Genomic DNA, 24562 nt, shown 5'->3' with positions numbered 1-24562 from the left:
TGTAATAGGGCGATACTTAACTCTAATAGTGTTTCAAGGAGACTGCTGCATTAGCAACATTTTTGGGATACCTCTGACTGTGCTTTTTTACCATTCCGCCAGCTGATTTTTACGGGGGATAGAGGAGCTCTGATGGCGGTAATTTGGGAAATACACCCTATATAGGAATGCCGCCATTGTGTCAGAAACACATGCAGATCCACTGAAAAACCCCCAGCAGTATTCCAATTAATCAAGTGAATTCAAAAGCATTATTAAAAGAAACATTAAACATTTTAACAATTTCCATTCTCATTTTGAGAATGGAAATTGTGTACAGTAGCTGATAAAATGCTACTGTACAATTTTCAAAAAAATATATTGTATAAAACTCTCCTTATATGCACTACATGGTATAGGTAGATTGGCATCGGAGATGTTCGCTTTTTTGCCACCTTCCTGTCCCCATAGACAAAGTTTTTTCTACTGCATTAAAGGGAAACGTGTGCATTTCTCATCTTTACAAGGACAAACCATTTAAAAACATCAAAACGTTTCCAACCTTGTAACTAAAGTGTATTTACTGTCAGTATTCTATTGAAATACCGCCAGCGGTAAATACCCCTAAGACTTTGATGTGCTACACCAGATGGTATTTGTACAATATTGCCTAAGATCACCAACATCCGTATAAAGATGATATACTTTATTCAATTTTCTTTTGGGATGATAAAATGCTAAATCTACTGCTGTAAACACGCACGTATTTAGTTATCAGTGAAATATTAGAACACGCAGGAAAAGCAGAGCTGATCCTGTGTTGCCTGCGTGAGTCTGTTAATATTTTATTTTGTGCATGCTACTAGGAAATTAGCTGAATATTTCTGAAGTGACTACTGATGTTAACATTTCTTAACTCAAAATACATATTTTTGTACAGCACTTTAGGACTTCCTGTCAGGAGGAAATCGCTGTCGTTCTTTGAAGAAACCTTCCACGTCACAGAGTGGGAGATGTTCAATAATACTGTTGCAGTGAATTTAGATATAGTGCACGAAGAAGGTATAATTAATAGAATTCTTAAAGCAGAGTAAATGCCAAGTGCACCATGTATGACGTATATCTTCTTAAATGGCGCTTATTGTGCTTAACCTGTTAAATGTAAATTGTTTTAGATACGTTGGAATTGACCAGAAACGCTGGTAAATCTATATTTCTTTTGCTGTTAAAAAAAGGTAATCAGCAATGAACTGCTCCCCCCTATTGCCAGATATACATTCCGAATATTAAAAAGCAAGTACATGATTCGTAGTTATTGTGTAACACACCCTACTTGGAGAAATGTATTACACCTGAGTATAGGGCATGTATGATAAACAGATGTATGGGCACAACACAATTGAGTTGGAGAACATGCCTAGCAACTCATCTAGAAAACGATTTCGACTTGGTATATATTTATTTCGAACTGGAACACTACGGTTTGGGCCTCACCTGCGTGATTAGCTATTGTTAAAATTATAGGGAAAATAATGTTCATGTTTTGTAAACTATATAATTATTTGAAATGTAACTTGACGAGGCCTGCACGTTTGATGAAAACAATCAATGTGTTACCACTTCTTCCTTCTTCCTCGTCCCAGTCCCCAGTTATTAGGGGTGGGCACCTCGCAACAGGCATCCTTGTCTCTTACAATTAAAGGCTCTGCACCCAAGAGGGTGGACCGTACAAGGAGGAGCACATCTCTCAAACCCTCCTTTTCGGTCTTGTCCCCAGGCCCAGGGCATGTGTCCCTGTCCCAGTATGTCACCCCGACTGTTTAATCTTTACTTAAAGCACCTATGCCTTGTTCTCGACCACATAAACACCTATTTCACTAACTATGCTGACGACACGCAGCTTGTATTCGAACTAAGTGGCAATTATCAGAAAGATAGCGAGCAATTTACCACGATATACAACCACGTGGAGCAATGGATGGACTCCAATTGGATGTGCCTAAATGGAAAAAAAACGGAACTCATGATTTTCGGCTCATCCTCTGCTCGTGCTAAGCTACCCTCATCCTACACATCCTTCCACATTAAAGATACCCCCCTTCCGGTCCTAAGCAAGGTTAAAACCCTAGGTATGCTGCTAGAAGCATCGTTGGGTACGGACGCCCAAGTACAGTTCATCAAAAAAAACTGTGCTTACCACCTCCGCCTAATAAAAGCCATCAGACCATTCATATCTGAGGAAAATTGCGCGACCATAGCAAGAGCCACCATCTTGTTGCGCCTTGACTATGGCAACGCTTTAGTCCTGGGTGCCTCCAAGCAATGCCTACAAAGCTACCAAATTGTACAGAACAACGCAGTAAGAATTGTCAAGCTCAAAACTAAAACGAGCATATCAGCAACTCCAGAAGGGAGCTTCATTGGCTGAAAATCGAAGATAGGGTGCATTTCAAAACCTTAACCATCGTTCACAGATGCATCTACGGGAAGGCTCCAACCTACTTAAAAACTAGGATCAAACCATACGTTCCTAATAGAACACTGAGATCATCCCAACTTGGTAAAATTGCTACGGTACCACACAAACTCAAAAGTGGCTTAGGTAGAGCCTTTCCAACCCTTGCAGCCAACCTTTGGAACAACCTACCAGACCACCTTAGACTGGAAAACAACTACTCGCGTTTTCGCAAACAGGTAAAAACCCACATCTTCAAATAAACGGCCATCACTGCCTATACCTCAGTTAGCTTAATTCTATGTGACTGTCCCGTCCGCTCTGTCTAATCACTATCTGTCCGTCCGTTCTTGTGTCCTTGTTTCTGCGCCCCGAGGCTCGCGAGCTACCGGCGCAATATAAATATTAAAATAAAAAATAAAAATAAAATAAAATGTGCTGGAGGACAGGATCAGACTGGCCCATAAAATTGTTTCAGGCACCGATGAAAAAGTGCAAATAGCTTTTCATTCCTTTTGTGACACGGTTTGAATAGTAGGGAAAAGGAGACCAAGGTTAGGTAGCCTCCGATGTGGGCTACACACCCTAGATACCCACTTGGGATTACTTGGTATTATTCCAATTCTTTAGGTAAACAATAACAACATTCAGTTTCTTTTACATTTCCAAAGTATATGATATTTAATATCACTGTAGTTAAAAAAAAATGCAGAATTTAGTTTAGCACTGTGGCATATATTAGTGGGCTCCTAGCTTCACACAACATCCATATCCACCAATATGCAGGTGACACATAGCTCGACCTCAAGATATCCTCCAGCAAGCACTTGCTACAGATTTACAGCCTGCCTCACATTGATGCATTCCTGGATGCCGAGTGCTTACCTGAAGCTCAACCCCTCCAAGACCGAATTCGTAGTGTTGACCAACAACACTGAACACCCTGACATCCAGTCCTGGCTATCCACTATCAACCAGGAGGGCTTCACACCACAACTGGCCACTTGCACCAAGTCCCTTGGGTTCTACATCGAGAAAACTCTCTCCAAATGGCTTGTTACCAAGTTTCCCTTCATCATAAAACCACTCCCTTTATCCCAGAAATGAACTTCAGATTTGCTGTGTAAGCCTTGGTCCTCTCGCACCTTGGGATCCACATTGGCCTATCCAGAGGCCCACCAGAGAATTGCTTATCATCTCCAGTCTCAACAATTCAGTCTACAGCCCACCTTCCCTTCCAAGCACCTGGTTATTTGATAACCAAAGGGAAGGTCTGGCAATATGTTATGTTCTGTTCGTTTGTACTGTGCACTGCTACCACTCAAAGGCAATCTCCAGGCACTCACGTTGCTCTGCAAGAAAAGAGGGCTGGGTGTGTTTGTGGGGGTAGGATGATAGAATAGATTCAGAACTAGGAGGAACTGGTGTCTGTGAGCGTTGTCTTGCATGTGCAAGTTGGCTCGGCAGGCTCTGTGTGTTGTAACCGTATGGCAGAACTCAGTGCCTAGGATGTGTGCTAGTGTCTGCCGTGTGTGTCATGTGGAGTTATGGTGGGGTCTGTAGTTGTGCACACTGGTTGGTTGTAGCCATAAGGGTTCCAAAGTTGCGGATGGCTGTTAGGTGTTAAATATATAATGTTGGAGTGCATCTGTGTAGAGTCAGAGGAGTTATGGACTATGTGCAGGGGTATTCCTTCCGGTGGTGTTGCCAGAGTTTCAGCGGTGTTGTAGGGCGTGAGCATTAGATTCATTCTCAGTGTGTTTGTGTAGTGTGGCTACCCTCTAGTTATGTGTAGTGGCGTTGGTTATGTCAGAGGAGCAGGCAGAGGGAAATGGGTTAGTAAGTCGGTCGGTTTACCGATGCCTCTGGCATGAGCCTTTGGTTGCCATTGAATGGCCTCTACTATTTGTTGTGGTTGCTTGGCCAATCTTGCCTCCTCTCCGGCCTGGAGGCTGACTTCCCTGCATGTTTGGTGGCTTAATTCTGCTGCGGGTTGGTGGCAGAGGGTTCGTTGTTCCTAGTGTGTTTTCATTTACTTGTTGGGCTTAATCTTGGCAGTTTGGGGTGGGTCTGTAGTGTGGTCGGCTGCTGAAAGGGTGTGCAGTTGGTGTTAAAATGAATAGGGGGGAGTGGTGCATGACCAGGTGTCCCTAGTTGTGTTGGTGGGCAAGTTAGGGTGATGCTTAAGTTTTAATGCTTCAATAGCTATCATAACTTGGACATAGGTAGATCAAAAGCTTTGAGCTGCTTAGCAGTATAGTGTACTAGTGTGGAAAATGCTAGCACATGGTTTCCTGAACATCCGCAGAGCAGGCAGCTAGGACCCAAGGAAAGCTACACAGGGGCCCAATGCCTGGATGTCCTGAAGGAAATCCAAGTACTTTATGAAGTCATGGGATAGGGGAAACCATAATAGAACCCTAGCAAAGAGGAAAAGTGCTCGGAATATACCCTAAGAGAGGAAGAACAAATTGTGATGAGGGACATGGTTGACTTGCCAGAGCTGACCCATTCATCCCATCCTTGAAGTCTCCATTGTTCAGTTTCCAGGCTTTCAGGTGAACAACAATGGCAGCTATCGAAGTGGAAGACGGAAAGCTCTCCATCCAGTGAAGGAGAAAGATTAAGGAGGAGGGGAACCCATGGCTTCCTCCTCCGCTTTGGACTGATCAAAAGGGCACCATTGCTCTCCTGTCCGATCTTGCAGAGGCCGTCCACTGGGAGGGGAGAGGGAGGAAAGGCAAAGCAAACTCTAGAAAGCCACAGCAAGGACAGGGCAAGTAAATACCCAAGACTGAGGTTCATTTCCCTTGATCAGTACTTAGGGAACAAATGGTTCTGGCGGATGGAAAGAGGTGCCCTTCTAAAGTACAGAACCAAATCCTGGTCTGTTCAAATAGTACAAGTGATACTGAGTAATGCATGAAAGAGGGAAACACTGTGCTTAGTCTGTCTACTTTGATATTCTATACCTTTGCGTTGTATGATGCTCTGGGACAGAGGAGATACATTTCTGCTACCTTGGACAGCTGTCAATCTATCAGTGCCAATGAGTGAAACCCTTTTCCCCTGCAACATTTGCTCATACAGAAAACATCCCCAGAGTTGTCTGATCTTTCTAAGACTGTTGATTCTCTGAGGCAGGGCAGAAACAAGAGGCATCTGAAAATGGCAGAGAGCCCCCTCTAGTTAGAGAGCCTGCTGGGAGAGGAACTCCAAGGCCCCCCCATCTCATGGTGCCTGTTGTCAGAATTAAGCGTTGAAGGGGCCAGGTCCGTTCCACTCAAAAGATTGGAAGTTTCCATCCACCTCTGAAGGGAATCAGTGGCTGGAGGTGATCTGTTGGCCTGTGAATGACAAATACAAGATGGCATTTTGCCCTGAATCTGAAACTACTTTAGAATCTGTGCCTGTCCTAATTGGAAGAGAGCTTGAGATGGGTCATGAGTTTCACAACCCCCTGTAAGGGGAGGAAGATACATTGCACCTTCGTGTTCAAAAGGATTTCAATAAATTAATTCCAGCCATCTGCTGGATAGGGGAGAGGATGTGTCAGGGAACACACATTTTTTGTGTCCACACCACATCGGACTAAGTCAGCCTACATTGGCCTCTAATCAAGATAAGGGGGGCCTATAATACCCTTCAGGTGCAGTAGAGCCACCAAAGGACCTTTGGCAAACACCCATGACACATATCCTAACCCAAAGGGTAGAGTGCTGAACTGGAAATGTCCCTCCTGTGTTGAAAGGCAAAGGAACCTATGGTGAGCTGGAAGTACAGGTATGTGAAGGTAAGCATCCTCCTAGTGAATGCAGGTCAGAATATCCCCATGACAGATCACCACAGGAAGTGGCTCCATCTTGTAGGGTATGGCTTGATGAGCCAGTTAAAGCGCTTCTGGTTAATGATGGGTCGAAATTTCCCTGAAGCTTCATGAACAAAGAAGATGATTGAAATAAATACCAGACCTAGCTTTTCCCAGGGTATTGGAAAGACACTTTTTTACGCAGCTGGTCCTGAATCCCAGTCCTATGAAAGGCCCTAGTGCACGAGATGATGATGAGCCCCAAGTCTGGGACAGGCTGTTGAAATGGATGGAGTACCCTGCATGGACCCATTCCCTTCACCCAGACATCTTAACCAAAAGATTTGCATAAAGGAGCAAAGAATTGCAGTCTCCCACATACTGTATGAGGTGGTCCCTCATACATTGATCTAGGTGGGCATTATCAGGTGGAGGAGGGTTGGGAGGCTGAGGGGAATCCAGAGCCACTGGATGATGATCCTGCACCTCTGGGCCTAGAACGGCCCCATATTGTGGGCCTTGATGAGAGAGACCAACAGCTTCAGCATACCTTCATGGGTATGAGTGGGCTGAAATGGGAGGTCCTTGTAATCATGCATTTCATTATTATTACTATTGTTATTATTCTTAATAGGTGTGATGGGTCGGTAGAAGGAGTCTAAATAAGACCTAACTGTCCCTACTGCTAGAGAGAATATTCTACTTATCTAAAGGCGCTTGGCAGTTGTCAGAAAGTCCAAAGTAAAAATGCCCTCCATCCAAACTAACTGTACCTGAACCTACAACAAGGACTGAAATTAAAATGGATAAGCAGAAGCTGAAAGCAGCTCCTGGTATCCAGCATTAACCAGTGACCAGGAGCTACAACGGCAGGACAAAGAGTTAGTACCATAGCGTTCCGCAAATGTAACTTAAGCATAAGATGCAAAAATATAATGTCAACCATTATTTATTAGCCCTTATGCTGTGCATTTTGTATAGATGTGTCCTAATGTTTATTAATAGATTGTCCCAAACGAACACTGTTAAATCTGCATTGGTCTGTTTGTTCGACATCAGTTGGCCTAGAGAGCCAAAGGTAGCTCCTGGTTGCTGTTGGTACCACGCTAATAAGGCTCTTCTAGGCTACCAGCGGAGCTAAATAGCTCACAACTGCCCTCAATTACGAACCCTGCTACCTCTATATATAACTAAATTAAATAGGTCAAGAGAATATATTTTCTTCCCATGGTCTCTTCTTCTCTTCTGATAGTCTCTTTATATATATGTTTCCCTTTGGTACAGACATTTCTTAACGTAATCTTATTGGATAGTGCCTTTAATTAGCTCTTGTAGTTCTTCAAGAATACTCTTGGGTTTTGTGCTTTCTGTGGTCCTATATTTAAAATATGTTTCCTTCAAATAGTTCTTCACACTCTTGTTATCACTTGTAAACTCTTCCCAGTCTTTTACTTCAGGCTTTCCTGATTTGGGTTTATCCTGATCCCTTACTAGACTTTTCTTGTCAAGTATTCTCTTTCTTATACTGTCTCCATTTATATCTTGTTCACTTGACAACCTTATTTCTTGTCTTTCGTTACGTGCTTCTAGATTTGAGTTTCTCCAGCCTTCTACTCTGAAAGTGTAAGGTATTTTCCCTTCCTCCCAGGAGAGGTGTTTCCAGTCTCTTTTGGTTCCCCACCTGGGTTTGTTAAATCCATCTTTGGTATGTTTTTTACCTCTCTTGATAACTGTTCTCTTTAATGATATTTCATCCACAGGATTGGAACGAGTTTCTCTCTTCTGACCCAAGCGGGTTATTTGTTACTGGCTTTCTCTGGCTTATACAATTCCGATTACACAGTATTATATTTAATTTCTCGTCTGTAGGACTGGGAAGAGTTTCTTCACTCATATAATGGTGTCCCGACGACCTCCCGCTTTCCTGATTCCCCCGGTAACTCTATGTATCCAGGGTAAGTTTGCAGGGCTCGGCTCTCACTCGGGTGTGGTTTCTCGCTCCGCTAGCTCGTTGGCTCTCCGTTCTCGGTTCCTCATCAGTTTACTGCTGTGCACAGGCACTGGTGATTGGAAGCTATTCACACTTCCAACAACAGTAGTTTCAGCGTGGTTGTTCGGGCATCCTGCACACCACGCTGCAAGTGTCGTCATACCCACACCAGGTTCCTCGGTCCACTCTTCCTCCTCGTAACGCTCTCTTCGGTTTTGCACATGCTGGCACTCAGGCATCTCGCACTAGAGTTCTGCTTTGAAAGTCGCAGGCACCACGACTTTCCTTGCTCCACCTCCACAAGGCGTGATGATGTCAGGGGGCCTTCCCTGCACACAGCCCCCTCTTTCTGCTCCTCTGTTGTGACTCAACTGAGTTAAAAATATGGCTCTCGTTAAAGAGACATCTTACTTTCTTGTTGCATTGCCTATAGCCAAATGTAAAGATGCCACACTCTTCTTCATAGGAGACAGTCCCATGTATGCAGCTATAGTAGGTGGTCCAGGAAGTTCCTCACAGGAACTTGAGTCCTTGTCCCCTAAGGGGAGCCTCTCCTGGTGACGTTCCACTTGCCTTGACCCCTAGGAAGGGTTTTGCGTAGGGGGCTCACCTCCCTAGCCACATAGGGGGAAGCCCACCAAGGGAGACGGGCCGAATAACTGCAATTCGTCACATAGGGTATTTATTGAGCACAGACTTCACTTTGGGTAGCAATGGGGCGCTTTATAATCATAGGGGAAGTACACAGCAAGGGAAGACAGTCACAAGGGATCAATACAAGGGAGCAGAGCGCTAACATTAGAAGAGGCCGCGGGTGGGCAATTTGACAGCAAGGGGTCAACTAGCAACCAGGGGAAGAAATAGGTGGGAGCAGATGACCCAGTCTTGGGTCAGGTGGGGCGTGGAGGGTGTGTGGAACTAGGTGTCAGGTAGGAGCCATTCCTTGAAGAGTTGGGTTTTGAGCACTTTCCTGAAATCTAGACTGAAAGGGCGAGTCTGGTGTTGACAGGGAGTTTCCAGAGTCTAGAGGCATAGATGGAGAAGGCGGACACCATGGTGGACACCATGCACGACAAAGCCAGTGGTCTCCACAGAGGACGCAACTCATGGATTTAGTTTGGAAAGGTTCATTTGGAGTATGTACATTTTAGGGAAATTGAACAGGGGTCAGAATGGCAAACAATGTCTTTTGGCTGTTGCTGTCGCTGTCGCAAGTGCCTGCAAAATGTCTTTGATTTCCTACATAAAAGCCCTAACTATTACATTTGCAATTGTTTGTTATGTTTATCTATGGGATGAGAGTTCGAAATACTAAAATTGGCATACTGTAAATCTTTTAGTGATGAGAACATGTTAACCTCATTGCAAAATATCGGGAACTGGAAAGCTGTATTTGAGTTATGACTTTCAGGTTGCTTACAGTGAGCACGAGGGGACAATATTCCCCTAACAAGAGGGTGCAACTATTGCATTTACACAAAGAGTCTCAGACAAATATCATTTGTCTTAATGGTCGACAGCTTCAAATTCATGACACATGCAGACTGAGATCTATCCATTTCCTAACACAGTTATTCTAAACTGCCAAAGAAAGCTTTAAATAGTTGCTTACTAATCCCTCAGGATATTGGGAAGTGTTTAGGTCTTTCTGGCAAGCCTAGGGCTTCTTATGCCTTACAACCTCCAATTGCCACTTCCAAACGTACAGGATTTAAGCCACCTTCTTCCAGGCAGTGTTTCTCTCAATGTTTCTTCACTCTCTGTCTCTCACTGGCCAGTTGTCTTCTCAATCTTCTCTGCGTTTCCCCCGAGATCAAGGGAGCAGAATGCAACACATCTGCCCCACATGAGATTGTCTTAGCTGTAACCGTTCCTTAACAGCCCCTTTTATACACCCTTGATTGGGGAGGTTTGCCTGAGCTGTCATCTGATAGGAAATTTTGCTTTCTTATTTGAATCCAGGTTTGTGATTCATAATCTAATTACATTGGGCATATTATTATTGGCCTTGGTCCATGGTATACAGCACCATCTTGGATTTAGTTCTGTTGATGAGAACGACTCTGCAGTGTCCTGTGGTCTCTTTTTCCAGCAGGTGGCTGTTCGACAGAGTGTGCGAGTGCACGCAGGTGTTCAGACTGGCACATGGATCGTCCGGTAAGCCTAAAGCATTCTTCTCTCGGTGTTGTGAATCCACGGTTTCGCACTCAGGCTCCTTACCATACAGCACATATAATATTCCTTTGCAGGAGACACTATGGCATCTTCCACTGCACGCTGGTAAACTGAGTCTTTAGGATTGCTAAGACCTTAGGCTTCTGGTAATCGGAGTAGTCCAGAATCAGGGTCTGAAGGTATTCCTCTGTGAATGATTTCCTTAGTCTCTGCGAGGACAGAAAGCCAGTGACCTCCCTCCTCAACCATCCTCTAGTATAGGCACCGCAGGTAGCTGACCAGCCCATTCACTGTTGCTTGCTCCCTCCTCATATTATGATGAGGAATTCAGGCAACTCACTGCAAGAGCCAGCCAGATAGCTTTCAATTCCATCATGTTCATATATCTTGTTTCTCTTCCTGAAAAGAACAAAGGTCATGTATATCTGCAGATGACGCAGGGTGGCACCCCGCACTGGCAGATGTATCCACGAATGATAGAGGGGACTTGAGAATGGAAGGGAACTGCCACAGAAAGATTGAAAGGCAGACAATCAGAGAACATCCTCCTTCATCGCTAAGGAAATTAGGATCAGACTGAGACTGTGAATCTGGTTTTGAATGCTGAGAAAATTGCAACTTATTTGTCTCATACTTTGGTGATTGGCGCAATACATAATCATAACATATGCAATCTGTTATCGAGAATGAGTAGTACACACAAAGACATGAGACACAGTAGCTTCTGGATCATGGAGCCAGTAGTGCAGGACTGTACTGAAATGGGGCAAAACATTACCTATAGTGACCAGCCATCCCTCTGTTGCGGGTTTCCTTTCCAATCCAAGTTTCCCAAAAATAGTCTATGAAGGAGAGGCATTGGGTTGGTTTGAGGATATACTTTCTCCAGCTAATTGAAAGGCCCAAGGAGATGCATAGGCTGACAACCAGTGGCAGTCACAGAGGATGACTCCTGAGGCTAGAAGATGCTCTTCATCTTCACAGTACCTTTGGTGCCTTGGCAGGTGTGCTCTGAGACCCCCAACCGGCCCATAGAGTTGGGGCTTGCCCAGATGCACTTTAAGACAAGATAGCAGCACCCGTGAGATGGATGGGGGTGCAGATTAATTACTCCAACACCAAATCAATAATGACAACTCAACGGTTTGGCAAAGGGAGTCTGTTTAATGACAAGTACAAAAAACAGGGAGTCTCATGAATATCAGCGGATGTATGATCTTCCTTCTCGCTTCACAACTCCAAAGAACTTCATAAAAACCACAACATTTATACTGAAAACTCGTCATCATTGATTTGTAACACTTAAAAATTGACATGCACCTCTGTTGCTTTGATAAAGGTAACTTTAAGGTACTATGGGCCTCATTAGGACCCGGCGCTAAACCATGGTGCTATTAGCACCATGGTCTATGCCGGAGTCCGCCATGGCGGAATGGGGAATTACCACCCCATTCCGAGGTTGGTGGGGCGGTAATTCCCCATGCCGCCATGGCCCTTCCCCATTCCCATTTTTGCCCCATAGGGTACCATAATTAGCACCAAGGTCCCTTTGCGGGTCCCTACTTTAACGGCTGGCAAAACCAGCCGTTAAGGTCGGGTCCCGCAAAGGGACCTCGTAATTAGGCACTAGGTGTTTAACAGCGCCGCAGCCTTTTACGGCGCCGTTAAACACTTAGCGCCTGGGTTATAATGAGGCCTTCTATCTGTATATGGTAACAGAGTAAGGGGATTGGGTAAACACTGTCAGGTGGAGTATCTAAGCCCTTCCTTCAAAATGGCTACTGCAGACGTCACTAAAAGTATGACGTCCTATTGGTTCTACTAACTATAGGAGCCTAGATTACTTGGTTCATTTTGATTGGGTTGGCACCAACCCCCTGTATACTTTTACACTTTGCTTAACAGCACACAGAATGGTCGGCCAGGTGCGAGGTGTCCCCTAGTTCCCCCGGCCTTCCTCTAAGTATTGTTGCATCAATCATAATTTTTGTGGCCATGTGTCAATTATTTCACTGTGGTTGGCCTCGAGACTGCCTCTCCTGTCTGGAAATGTTCAGATATCTTCGCCTGGCCTCATGGCCTGCTGCCATGCGTAGGTGTGAAACTCTCTCTTCTTCTTGCTCGGCTGGTCACGTGATTCAGACACCGTGAATTTGCCTCTTCTCCACATAATTTGTGTATTCGATTTTCGTTTCACCCACCACTTGCCTTCGCCTTCTTATCTTGACCTTTCAGAGGCAGGATATTCTGTTCTTAGCTTCAATTAATTGTAGCTACTGTTCGTCTATTCTAGTGCTACGAACTTGGATTTCCTGGCATGGTTCGCCTCTGCTGAGTTTCACTTCTGCTGCTTACTCTTGATTTATCTAAATATGAAGTCTCGTATGGCCTTTAGTAACTGGGTTGATTCTGCTTCTTGAGCAAAGTGGAAATACACTTATATAATATGCTTCGTCTGAGGTAGATGTGTATATGTGGCGCTTACCGCACTATCTTTCTACTAAGCATAGCAAGCCGCACGATTTTCTTAGCTTTCTTGCGGTTCCAACCATATGTACATGCGTAAACTGGTTGAATATCTTCATCATGCTCATGGCTTGAGCTTCTTACATTTGACATCGTCCTTTCACTTTAGGTTCATGATATCCTTAGCCCATGGCGTTTCGTCTCTTTGCGTCTTCTCTGGTTGCCATTTCTTTTATATGTGAGTCAGTCTGGGTTCTCGTGACGGCACCATTCGTCTTTCCTTAAGACCTTTTTGGTTTCTTCAGGGACCGTACTTAGACGATCTTCATTTCGTTTCATTTGTTGATATGGTTTTCTCAATAGGCACCTTTCTGTCCATGGTTTCCTTGGTATCAGTACTTCAATAGGTGCTGTTCTTCTGCTAGGTACTGGACAGAGCCCTACTGCGGCTCTCTCCTGGTTTATTTGCTCATCATCCATCACATAGATCGGTGTGAACATTCCTGGTTCTTCAAAATGGACGGTTGGAGTGCGGGCTGTATTTGGGACCTCCTCTACTCTCCCCCGTCTGGGCGATTCATCAACTACTTTCACCTCCTTCTTTGGATCCTCTGTATTCACCTTTACTTTATCGCCTGGGTCCATTCTTTCTTTATCTTCTGGGTCTGTACATGATGGTCTGAAGAAATGTCTTTTTGGGGTCCATATCCTTATTACTCCTTTTAAACTTCCTGCTGTTCTCACGTGTTCATCCTTGTTCCATGTCATCATTTGACATTGTTCATTTGGGCTGCATTAAATCCATCTTCCCACATAATTTCTATGCTTCCTGGGATATCAAAATTTAGTTCATTATGGTGCATGAATGCTGGCCTTCACAAAGTCTCTTATTTCTTCGTCAGTCAGGTCTTTGGGCTTCCATCCTGGCTCGACATCAATCATGATCTTCATCCCTATGGCTTTTTTTGCAGTTTTCTGGCATTGAGAGATTATTATCTTGATACCACAAGATCCTAGCAATATCATTACTAACAGGACTCCTAGGAATTTGAATGCATCTGGCATCCATTGTGGAACCCATGAGAATAGTGATCCAAACCAACTGTCGTCTTCCACTTCGTCAGTTTTATCAATCATTTGGTTTTGTAATTTTGTCAGCATACCTATGGCTTCTGTTAAAGTTCCATTTTCTTCATCGTGAGATGGTATAAATGTGCAACATGATTCTCCAAATTCTGCACACACTCCTCCATCCATAGCTGTGATCATGTCAAGTACATATCTGTTCTGGAGAGCCATCAGGCGGACTGCCCTTAACTCTTCTTTGATTGTGTTGAATCCCTTTATGGTTGTGTTGATGGTTTGTAGCAATTCCCATATGGTTATCTGCAACCATTTAGTATTTGCTCCAACTTGGCAGGAAAATTGTTGTGAACACTAATGAAGTGAGGCTAAACAGCCTGTGTTCATATGGGATTGCATGAAAATCTTCTTATGATTTGGCAGAAAAGTAATACTCTTCATTCGAGTCGGCAGTTCCACGGATCTCTTCTTCCTTAGGTGAGCATCTGCTTTCGGGAAACTGTCAAAGTTCAGGTCACTTTTAGGGATCACCAACGCTGGAACGTGAACATTCACTATTGTGCATATACCTCCCCAGTTTCTCGGCACTCTGATGTATGCTTTTGATCACATGCCCAATAATGATCCATAATTACTGCAATCCCATGCACCATTCCTGGAGCATCAAAAACCTGTCCACAGTTCTGATTCTCTCCCATCTGTCTTGTGCCATTATTCCTGAAGCAGAATTTTGGGCTTTCTAGTGGTACTATCTGCAAGGGTCCTCCTCTGGCTTCGACCCATGTCAGCAGTTTTGCAAGCTTTGGCCATAATGGCTTGCATCCATTTTGCACTATGTTGATGGTAGGTTCGTATTGACCAATGACCATCCAGGCTCTACAAATTACCACCCCTTTCTCTCATCCGTCTGGTGAAAGCACTGTACCCCAAATCTACATTTGGCCTCTGTTTTTCCAACTTTGAGCCTCTTCTGGAGTTTTTCCTTGGACATTTAGCTTCTGGTTTGCTTCTCTTCTGATTTCTGCTCCTTTATCTCCAGGCTTCTCATACCTGATCACAATGTATTTCGTCTTTCCATTGTTTCTTGTCTTTATATCCTGGACATAATCGTCTTCATTTGGATCGGTTGCTTCAGTTGCCAACTTCAGTGAAGCATCACTACCCATGAATTGGCCTCTGGTCTTGCACATTGCTACGTGTGAAAGACAGTGTGCTGTCTGGACATCAATTTCGACAGCTACAAAGATCTTGGCCTTCCCCATGCTATACGGTAGCAGTGCACAAACAAAACATTGCCCTTCTGAACTCCGTCTTCCAACTTCTTTCATGTGCTGGTACCATATGTTGTTTCCCAAATGAGCTGTGCTGTCCAAATAGTCGTTTTGTTCACTGTCGTCTCCTTGTATGCTTCTCTTGATCCTTAAGGTTCTCATGTTGTTCGCTATAACTACATCCCTGAATGCATCTGTATGGCTCCTTCTTTCCGGAGGATTCTCGGGTATCCTGGTCCATGGTGCAGGTATTTTCATCTGTGCCAATCGGTGGAGGAAAGTCTAGCATTTCTTTCTATTTCCTCTGGCCTCTTCCTGGCTCTAGCTAATGACGGCCAGAGTGATTCTGCTATTAGCTGTGCTCGTGAGATTTTCTTTGAGCTTGTCGCTGCCTTTGTCTGTGTCATATCAGGCGTGTTCATTAATGTTATTTCGGTTGGTTTCTTCTCCAGCTCCTCTTGCATTCTTTTCCTTTTGGTTAAGAATGTCCATATCCACTCTGTCATTGGTCCAGAATATGGCTGCATTGTAGGACTTGTACTCGCCCCCCTCGTTGGATCATGTGTGCTTGTTAATGTTGTCTCTGGTGGTTTATTATCCAACTCCTCTTATCTCTTCAGGAGTTCAACTTTTTCCATTTGTCTTTTCACTTCACTTGTAATGGAACTTCTCATAGTAGGCAGTCTTTTTTTCTCCCATGCTTTGGATTGTGGTTCTGCAGTTGTCGACACTAGGCCTGATGTATGTACATTCAATGTTTGCATGCGTGTGGTTGTCAGCAACCTTTTTACATTCACACTCTGCCGACCCTGTCTCCAGCTTTTCGATTTGTTTGTTACCACAAGTGTGTGTGACATTGCTAATCACATCCACCTCAAGTTCACTCTCTCCATTATCAGATCTTCTAGGGACTTGAATGACTATGTAAGGTCTGGGTGCCTTCGTAGGTTTTATGTATGAAATATTAGGTGGGTGCACTGGAATTGGCACGCTTTGTGCACCAATAAAAAATGCAGTTCTGATCGTCAGTGACAGTAAAACAATGATGAATATAATGCATTAATACATTATGCCCCTGTAGGTCAATCGGCAGCATTTACTTCCAGAAAAGTACGGACGTCTTTCCTCCTGAGGGAGAACGAGATTGCTGCTCTGGATCCCCATCTCGATCATCTGTTGAAATATGCTAACTTTTAATACAATTTCTAAGCAATATTACCTCTGGATTCTGTTGATTCTGTTTGTGGGCTGTAAGTACTACACAATTGCTTCCCTTATTATTTCTGGACACAGTTCTCTTGTTGGGCTCTCGGAAGTGTCCAATCGGCAATAATTCAGCAAGTCTCTTTATTGCGCATGTTCAAAATATATAAGTTCTCAATCTACGCCTCTGATCTGCTTCATTCCCGAAGACATGCTGTATCCTTGTCAATATAAAAATAAGAAATAAAATCTCTGGCATGCTCTCTCGATCTGTCCTTTGGTGGAAAGTTTAAAATCTTCTCAAATAGTTCTGTTGGTGGTTAGAGAGTTCCACTTGCATCAGGATACCATGCAAGAGCATGCCCATCTGCATAGAATTCGCTGGGTCTCCTATGAATGTGAGAACGTCAACATTGACAGGTCTCACTTCAAGCTGTGGAAAATCCTCGATTAGGCGAAAAAAAACATTACTCGCCAATCTGCTGTCTTCTGGTGACAGGGACATTTATCCTGCCTTTGCTGAAGTTTGGGACTGTTGGCTCTCACTCACTGTGAACAGTTTCTGCAATTCCGGTCTGCGTGAAGAGCTACCTGCATAACAATACTGTTTAGTATTGTGCTTAAACGTTCTGTGTTTGCTGGATCATGAAGAAATTTCAATACATCTGTCGTTCTTCCGACAAGATCTGGACAGTCTTCAATTAGGCGAAAGAACAGTACTTTGATAAGCCTATTCGCTTCTCCCTCTGCTTGGGACATTTGGTTTTGCCTTGTTGTATTCTGGAAGAAGGAGGAACTGTTGGGCAATTACAGTAAGCAGCCTCCTTATAGTTTTTTCATTTTCAGGATCTTGAAGAAAGTCAGTGATGCTGGTGAGCCTCCAAACCAGTGCCGGGTATGATCTTAGTACTAGATCGAAATATGGTTTGGTGATGCCGCTATTGTGGGACAACATAAGTGATTCCGAACAAGGTCTCTGTGTGGAAGGAATCGGGATACTGTATTTTTTTCCAATTTATGTGTCCTTGATCAAAATATGGTATATTCTTTTCTCATCAAGGCTTCAATGCGCCTCAGTCCAAAGTTCAAAGTTGACAGACTATGCTGTGGCTTATAAATGAAATTTTCTTCTTCACCCTGCAACTAGGATGCACAGAGTGTCCATTTATGTCCTTATCCCCTTTTTTGCTCAGAGGAATGTCCAAAATGAAGCCACAACTATTGCACAAAAGTTCTTCATCTTTATTTTGCTGCTGGTGATGCGTCCTTCTTCCTCGTTATGGATCGCGTCTGCACGTGCTGTGGTTCTTCCCCGTTGTCTGCAGTCTCTTCGCGGTGGGGTGCAGGCAGGGGGCCTTCTCCGATGTATGGATTGATGTCACCCAAAAAGATCCAAGCTCTTCTTCCTTGTAGCTTCACTGCAGAGGGAGTGCAGTCTTCCACTGTAAAGGGACCGTTAAACCTTGGCTCGTCCCACCTTTTCCTCGTATGATTCTTTACCAGGACGGTATCTCCAGGGAAGATGGATGGAAGACGTAGTCCTTCAGCTGTGTCTGCAGTAGTATCTCCTTCTGTGTTTCGTGCTGACCTGCACCCATTTCGTCGTAACTGCAGCTGGCCTGAAATTACAATAAGGCAAGATGTCATGCAATTCAACTAATATTGCATTTCAGACCCTAAAATTTCTCCTGTCGACCGGGCATCACATCTAGGTCTGTCTTGGGGTGTCAGTGGAGTGTGCATTCTTCTTCCAGTGGCTATTTCGTGTGGCGTAAGATGATGGTCCGAACCCGGTTGGTTCCTGAGTGCATACAGTGCCAAAGGAAGACAGTGCAACCATACCTTTCTTAGAGTAAGCTACAACTAGGGTATCCTTTCCTTTAACAAGCCGTTTAGCTTCTCTCATAATCCGTTACCTTGCGGATGATACGCCAACGAGAACCTGTGCTTTATACCAAGCAACAAGCTAATCTGCTCAAAAACTTCATATACAAAATGAGTCTGTTATCTGATCTCATGACTTCACATACCCCCCACCTGGGAAATACCTCTCTCACTAGAAATTTGGCAGCACAGGTAGAGTCTGGGTGTGTACATGGACCTGCTTCTATCCATCTAGAGAATGGAAACTCCACAACAATTAGATACCTGTACCCATACTTGAATCATATCGCCGTAGTCAACATGCAAGTGCTGAAAAGATCCATTGGGCCTTGGGATAACTCCGCTAATTACTTTTAGTGTGCACCCAGCTGTGAACTGTTGACAGATTATACAGTTCCCCAGAAAAAATCAACGTGCTCTACTAGGTCTGATATGAACCAGTCTTCCTTGAGTGTTGCTGCTAAATTCTCTTTTGTTGTGTGTGCTGGATAGTGTAACTGCTCCAGCGCTATTTTTAACAGGGCTATAGGCATTACTGGTTTACCAGTGCTGTATTGTAGCCACATGCTTTCTGAGGCGTTAAAAGAACATTCTTGCCGCTTCCATATGTCCTTCTCCTCCTGTGGTGCCTCCCCTTGGAGTGCCATTAACTGTGTTTGTCCCATGTTATTGTAGCTTTCAGGTTCACTCCGTGCTACAATCATTTTCTCATTTATGTTACTGACTTTCACATCCATGATTGTTTCGCTCTTGGATGCCATACGCTTGGCTTCTGTGTCTGCTGCTTGATTTCCTCGTGCGATCAAATCTGTCCCTTTCGTGTGGGCGGTGCATTTCACGACCGCTTTGCCCACTGGGAGCTGTAGTGTGTTAAATAATCTGTCCAATAGGGCTGCTTGCTGCACTGGCATTCCATCCGCTCAGAGGTAGCCCCTCCTTTTCCAGCATGCTAAGCCTGCGTGTACTGTAGTCGTCACATAGGCAGAGTCACTGTACACTGTTACTTTCTGGTCTGTGTGATTCTCAATCGTGAGTATCAATGCTAATAATTCTGCAGCCTATGCTGAATAATGAGATGGTATTCATGCATTAAGAAGCACTCGAAATTCTCCATTTGCTGTGTGCTTCATCACAGCAACGCCTGTATATCATTGCCCGTCATTTTGATCGAAGAACCGTCAGTGAAGACAATGGGCCTCATTCCGAGTATGGAGGTAGCCATGGCGCTATTAGTGCCATGGCTGCCTCCGAAATCGGTCCGACTCCGGTCTGGTGAAGGGGAATCTTACCGGTCCATTCCGAGGTTGGCGGGACGGGTAAGTCGCGATTCACCAGAACCATTCCCCATTCCCATTTGGGCCCCCATAGGGCTCAATGGGAATGGGGAAGGAGCAAATAACGGTACCGCAAATTGCGGTACAGTTATTTGCTCCCTGGTCCCAGGGGGCCTTAACGGGACCCGCAAAGGGACCTCGGAATAGGGCGCAAAGGGATTACCGGCACCGGTGTCCGGTATCCCTTTGCGCCATCCTCGGAATGAGGCCCAATTTCTCCTTCTGCTAATGCATTTTCTTTCACTCTGGGGATTTCATCATAGAATTCTACATAATTTGCCCAGTCATGTATTGGCTCTCCTTCAGTGACTGGCTCGGCTATGAACATAGCTGGGTTCACTATTTTGCATCAGACTATTTTAATTGATGGATTTGATATGATAACTTCATAAGCAGAAGCTCTCTGAGATGTCAGTGTGCCCTTCGGTTTCTCTAAAATAGAAAATAGCGAGTGCTCAACGTACATCGTCATTGAGCATCCCATTACAATGGTAGTAGCCTTCTCGATGGCGAACGCTGCGACAGCTAAGCTTTGTTCGCACGGAAAATGGCCCCTCATCACTGGGTCCAAATTTCCACTATAGTATTCCAGGGGCTTGTACCCCAATGTGGTTCTCTCTGTGAGTACTGCCGTCATGATGCTGCCATGCGTGTGTGAGAACAGGTAGAATTCCTCTGCATAATTGAGAATCCCTAAAACTGGTGCCATGCAAATGGTTCTTTTGAGTTTGGCAAACCCTTCCTCCATGGTCTCAGACCATTCAAACTTTCCTTTCTTCACTTGTGCCTTCTTTAGGGCCTAAAGCAAAGGCTTGGTATATGAGCTGTAGTTGAAGACCCATGCCCTGACATAATTGCACAGGCCTAAGAAACTCTGCATCTGTTTTACTGTGTGTGGCTTTCCTGTGTTCAGTATGGCTTCAGCACGTTCTGGGGTAACTCTTTTACTCTCATGTGAGATCAGCTAACCTATGTATAGCACTTCTTGTTGACAATATTGTAACTTCTCTTTGTCAACCTTATATCCTTTCCCAGCCAATATAGTTAGTAACTGAACAGAATTGGGTTTGCATTGCTCCTCTGTCGTGCTGCAAATTAAGATATGATATGGAATTTATAACACGCCTATACACAAGTGTTTCAAGGCGGGACGAGGCAAGGGAGGGGGAACAAAGGGAAGATAGACAATGATCCTACTAGGCCAGGTGTCATTCAGATCGTGCAAGTGCATGGGAACAGGAAAAGGGAAAAGTGCATGGGGGAAGGGAGAGGGGAAAGTGCAGTACATGGGATAGTAGAATAAATAAGATAAATAAAAAAGAGCCAGCTGGTGGCAAGTGCAAGGTAAGTGCAGACATAAGTGCTGGTAGGAGGACTGTAGGGATACAGAAAATGGTCCCCAGGTGCAGGGGTTGCCAGGGAGGCAGTGCAGGTGGGCAACTGGCGGGGCCTGGGCCCGAGATCAGCAAGGATGGCGAGGTAACCAGTGCAGTTTCTGCCAGGAATTCAGCAGGGGAGAGAGGGAGAGAAAGCAGAAGCAAAGATGAGGTTTTGAGGTTCTTCCGGAACCAGAGATGGTTCTCCTCAATTTTCAGGGAGGCAGGAAGTCTGTTCCAGAGGGAGGCTCCTGCCGAAGTGAGAGATCTACCACCACCTTGTTGCTTGGAGAAGCGACTGACCCTGAGGGAGTTGTAGTCGGATGAGCGAAGAGCTTGAGAAGGAAGATATTTAGGAAGAGAGAGTTGAAGGTATTGCAGCCCCAGGCCCCAGAAGGCCTTGTGGACAATGCAGAGGGTTTTTAACTTAATCCTCGCAGCCACTGGGAGCCAGTGCAGAGATTTCAGTCCTGGAGAGATACGATTCATGGGCTTGAGGCCAAGGACAATTCTCGCAGTCCTGTTCTGGATAAGTTGCAGAGGGCGAGGAGTAGAGGCAGGCAGATTTAGATAGAGGCTGTTACAATAGTTCAGCCTGGAGAGAACCAGGGCTCTGGAGACAGTGAGCTTCTGGGGGAAGGAGAGGAAAGGAAGAATACCTCTGAGTAGGTGCAGCTGGTAGTGTGACTTCTTAGAGACGTCCGAGATGTGAGGAGAGAGGGAGATTGTGGAGTCGAAGATGACCCCGAGGTTTTTAGCCTTGTAGGTGGGAGCAGGAAATGGGCCAAGAGAGGCCGGCCAGAGAGCTGCAGGGAAGGAGGGAGTGAGTGTGCCGATGAGTAGAATCTCAGTTTTACTGGCATTAAGGCAAAGGTCATTGGCGGCACACCACTCCTGGATGGCAGACAGACAGTCAGAGATGAGGGAAGGAGAGGAGGAGGCCGAGGGTAGCCTGAAAATGAGCTGGGTATCATCCGCATAGCACTGAAAGTTGGGGCAGAGAGCGGCGATGTAGTGGGCAAGGAGTACCAGGTATTGGTTGAACAGCCGGGGAGAGAGGTTACATCCTTGGGGGACACCACAGGTAGAGAAAAAGATATCGGAGAGGAAGAACCTAAGTTGGACCTGGGAGGGTCAGTCGGAGAGGAAAGAAGTCAGCCACGCCAGAGCCTGACCAGTGATACCCAGGTTATCACGGAGACAGTTGAGCAGTATGGCATGGTTGAGAGTGTCAAAGGCAGAAGAGAGATCAAGCAAGATGAGGACGCACGGGGTGTTAGAGTCAAGGTTGGAGAGCAGGTCATCACGGATGTTCAGGAGAACAGTTTCCTTGCTTCTTGCAGCTATGAAGCCAGACTGATGGTGATGAAGACAACCAACAGATTCAGTGTGGAGATTAAGCTGGGAGATGGCCAGTTTCTCCAGGAGCTTGCCCAGGAATGTCATCCACATATTGCAAGACAACAGTTTCTAATGCAATATTGCTTAGGTCCATCTGCAGGACTCTGTTGAAGATAGAAGGAGATTCACAGTACCCCTGGAGTAGCCTCATGCTTTTCAGACGCATCTGTCTGAACGTAAATAACGTCAGATCTTGTGAGTCACGGTGCAATGGGATTGAGAAAAAGGCATTTTTCAAGTCAATCGTTGTAAAATATTTTGCCTCAACAGGTATATTACATAGAATTGTAGCGAGGTTAGCGACTAAAGGAAACTCAGCTTCAACAAATCATTTATCAGCCTCAGATCTTGAATTAGCCTCCAAGACCCTCCCTTTGATTTTTTGATAGGGTAAACCGCAGTGTTGCATGACGACTCTGACGTCACTAAGATGCCCTGCTCCATCATAGCCGAAATTATTTTAAATATTCCTTCATCTGCCTCTTTGGACATGTGCTATTGTCGTGCTATTGTCGTGGTCATGAAGTCAGAGGGACAGGCATGCAGGGGTTGCATGCACAGGAGACCTGGGTGGACACTGTCCTGGCACCTTTGGCGCCAGGCTCATGAACAAAAGTAAACAAGAACATCAATTTAACACCAAAAAGCTTTTATTATGGACATAGCACTTCAGGTGCATTAACCTTGAACATTCCATCCATTAAGCAGGATGCATTAACCTTGAACATTCCATCCATTAAGCAGCCCCAAGTGTATTCTTGGGTGTGGCTGCTAATGGATTGCCTTTGCACGTGCTCACTCTCTAGGAGTGGCAGGGTGTGGCTGGTAAGCCGGCCCTAATGGGCGTGCCCACGATCTCAGCTATATAAGCTGCCCTATCCTCAAGACAGACGATTCGCGTTATTCTGCACTTGCAAGCAGCGTAACGCTCACCGTCGCCTGAGGTCAGACTTACCTTTGAAGATCCTGCTTCCTGGACATCCTACTTCCAGCCAGCATACTTACTAATTGGGGGAAGGTGTTCTTAACTGTACATCTCTTCGGCGAACCAAGTATTCATCTTTACACTTTCCGGAACGCCAAAATCTTCATCTTGGCACTGCAGCACGACACGCTCCATCGTTGACAGCAGCCCCTGCAAAGAAAAACGGAAGACAAGGTTAGACATAGAAAAAACAGTCAGTTTAAGGTTGCGATTCGCCATACTTCGCTTTTTTCCTTAAAGCATCACTTAGCTGCTGTTGAACATTGTGGTAGCATCCATCTTCCATCTGGCCGCGTCTCACAGCTGCATTGAGGCCGCATTTCCATCTAAGGGAAGAAAACAGAAGTGAGACATTATTGCGGGCATAAATAGGAGCAACATATAAAGACATTAAACAGAACGAACAACATCACAAGATTTCAAGAAAGACTTACCAATCACAAGGAGAAGCATAGTCGCAACTGGACTGGACTAATCCTTCTCAGGGATCAGTGATGGAACTAGATCCCATTCGACGCGCCCCTGCCAGAAGTAGCAGGACGGAGTGCTTATCTTCCATAATTCACAGGTGAGCTTTATGGGCCGGTGTATCCTCACAGAAACCGTAAATTGGTGTGAAGGGTTCGAGAGGTACAACAATCACAGATTGGCGCACTCACACGCTCTTATCTCCACGCAGGAGCAGTATCACCACGTACCACCGCTCACAGATTTTCTACTGAGGGAGAGGCCTGAAGGGGGTGATTCAAGTTCAGGGAGGGCTACAACTGTGCCCCAACGCTTCCATAGAGACCAGGTGAGTGTAACAGCTTTTGGTAAAATTGCTCCTGGCTTCAGTTTAATTTTCACTTCTCCGACTCCTTTCAATAAGCCTACGTCATAGGGCCTGTGGTCCACACTGAGACAGGCACCTGGGCTATGTCTTCCTCGAAATATTCAGGACGGTTCTGTGCTAGCATCGTTCTCTGAGGCACTTCTCTTTTGATCATTTTTACCCAAAAGGTGAGGTTTACCTGAACTGTTGTTTCTCCCCCATCTGCTTGCTCATCAAACAGATCGTCATCAGTGACGTCAGTCAATCTGTACCCGTCTTCAATGGCGATTACTGTGCACCATTGTCGGCCTTCATCATCACAACCATCGATCAAAGCC

The 24562-nt window shown here is 45.1% G+C and overlaps 1 protein-coding gene across 2 annotated transcripts in view; it reads left to right on the top strand.

Annotated features, from left to right (window-relative positions):
* TOP6BL (TOP6B like initiator of meiotic double strand breaks) overlaps positions 1 to 24562 on the top strand; it is a 1011792-nt gene that overhangs the window by 518217 nt on the left and 469013 nt on the right. For both annotated transcript variants that reach the window (XM_069643061.1, XM_069643062.1), the window contains one exon: positions 906 to 1041. In XM_069643061.1, coding sequence (XP_069499162.1) covers positions 906 to 1041 — 136 coding nt within the window. The remainder of the gene's footprint in view (positions 1 to 905; positions 1042 to 24562) is intronic.

This window comes from Ambystoma mexicanum, chromosome 2p (genome assembly GCF_040938575.1).
Source record: "Ambystoma mexicanum isolate Mex_15411 chromosome 2p, UKY_AmexF1_1, whole genome shotgun sequence".
In the NCBI taxonomy this organism is placed as follows: domain Eukaryota; kingdom Metazoa; phylum Chordata; class Amphibia; order Caudata; family Ambystomatidae; genus Ambystoma; species Ambystoma mexicanum.
The sequence above is the reverse complement of the archived record's forward strand: the minus strand, read 5'-3'. Positions and strand labels throughout refer to the sequence as shown.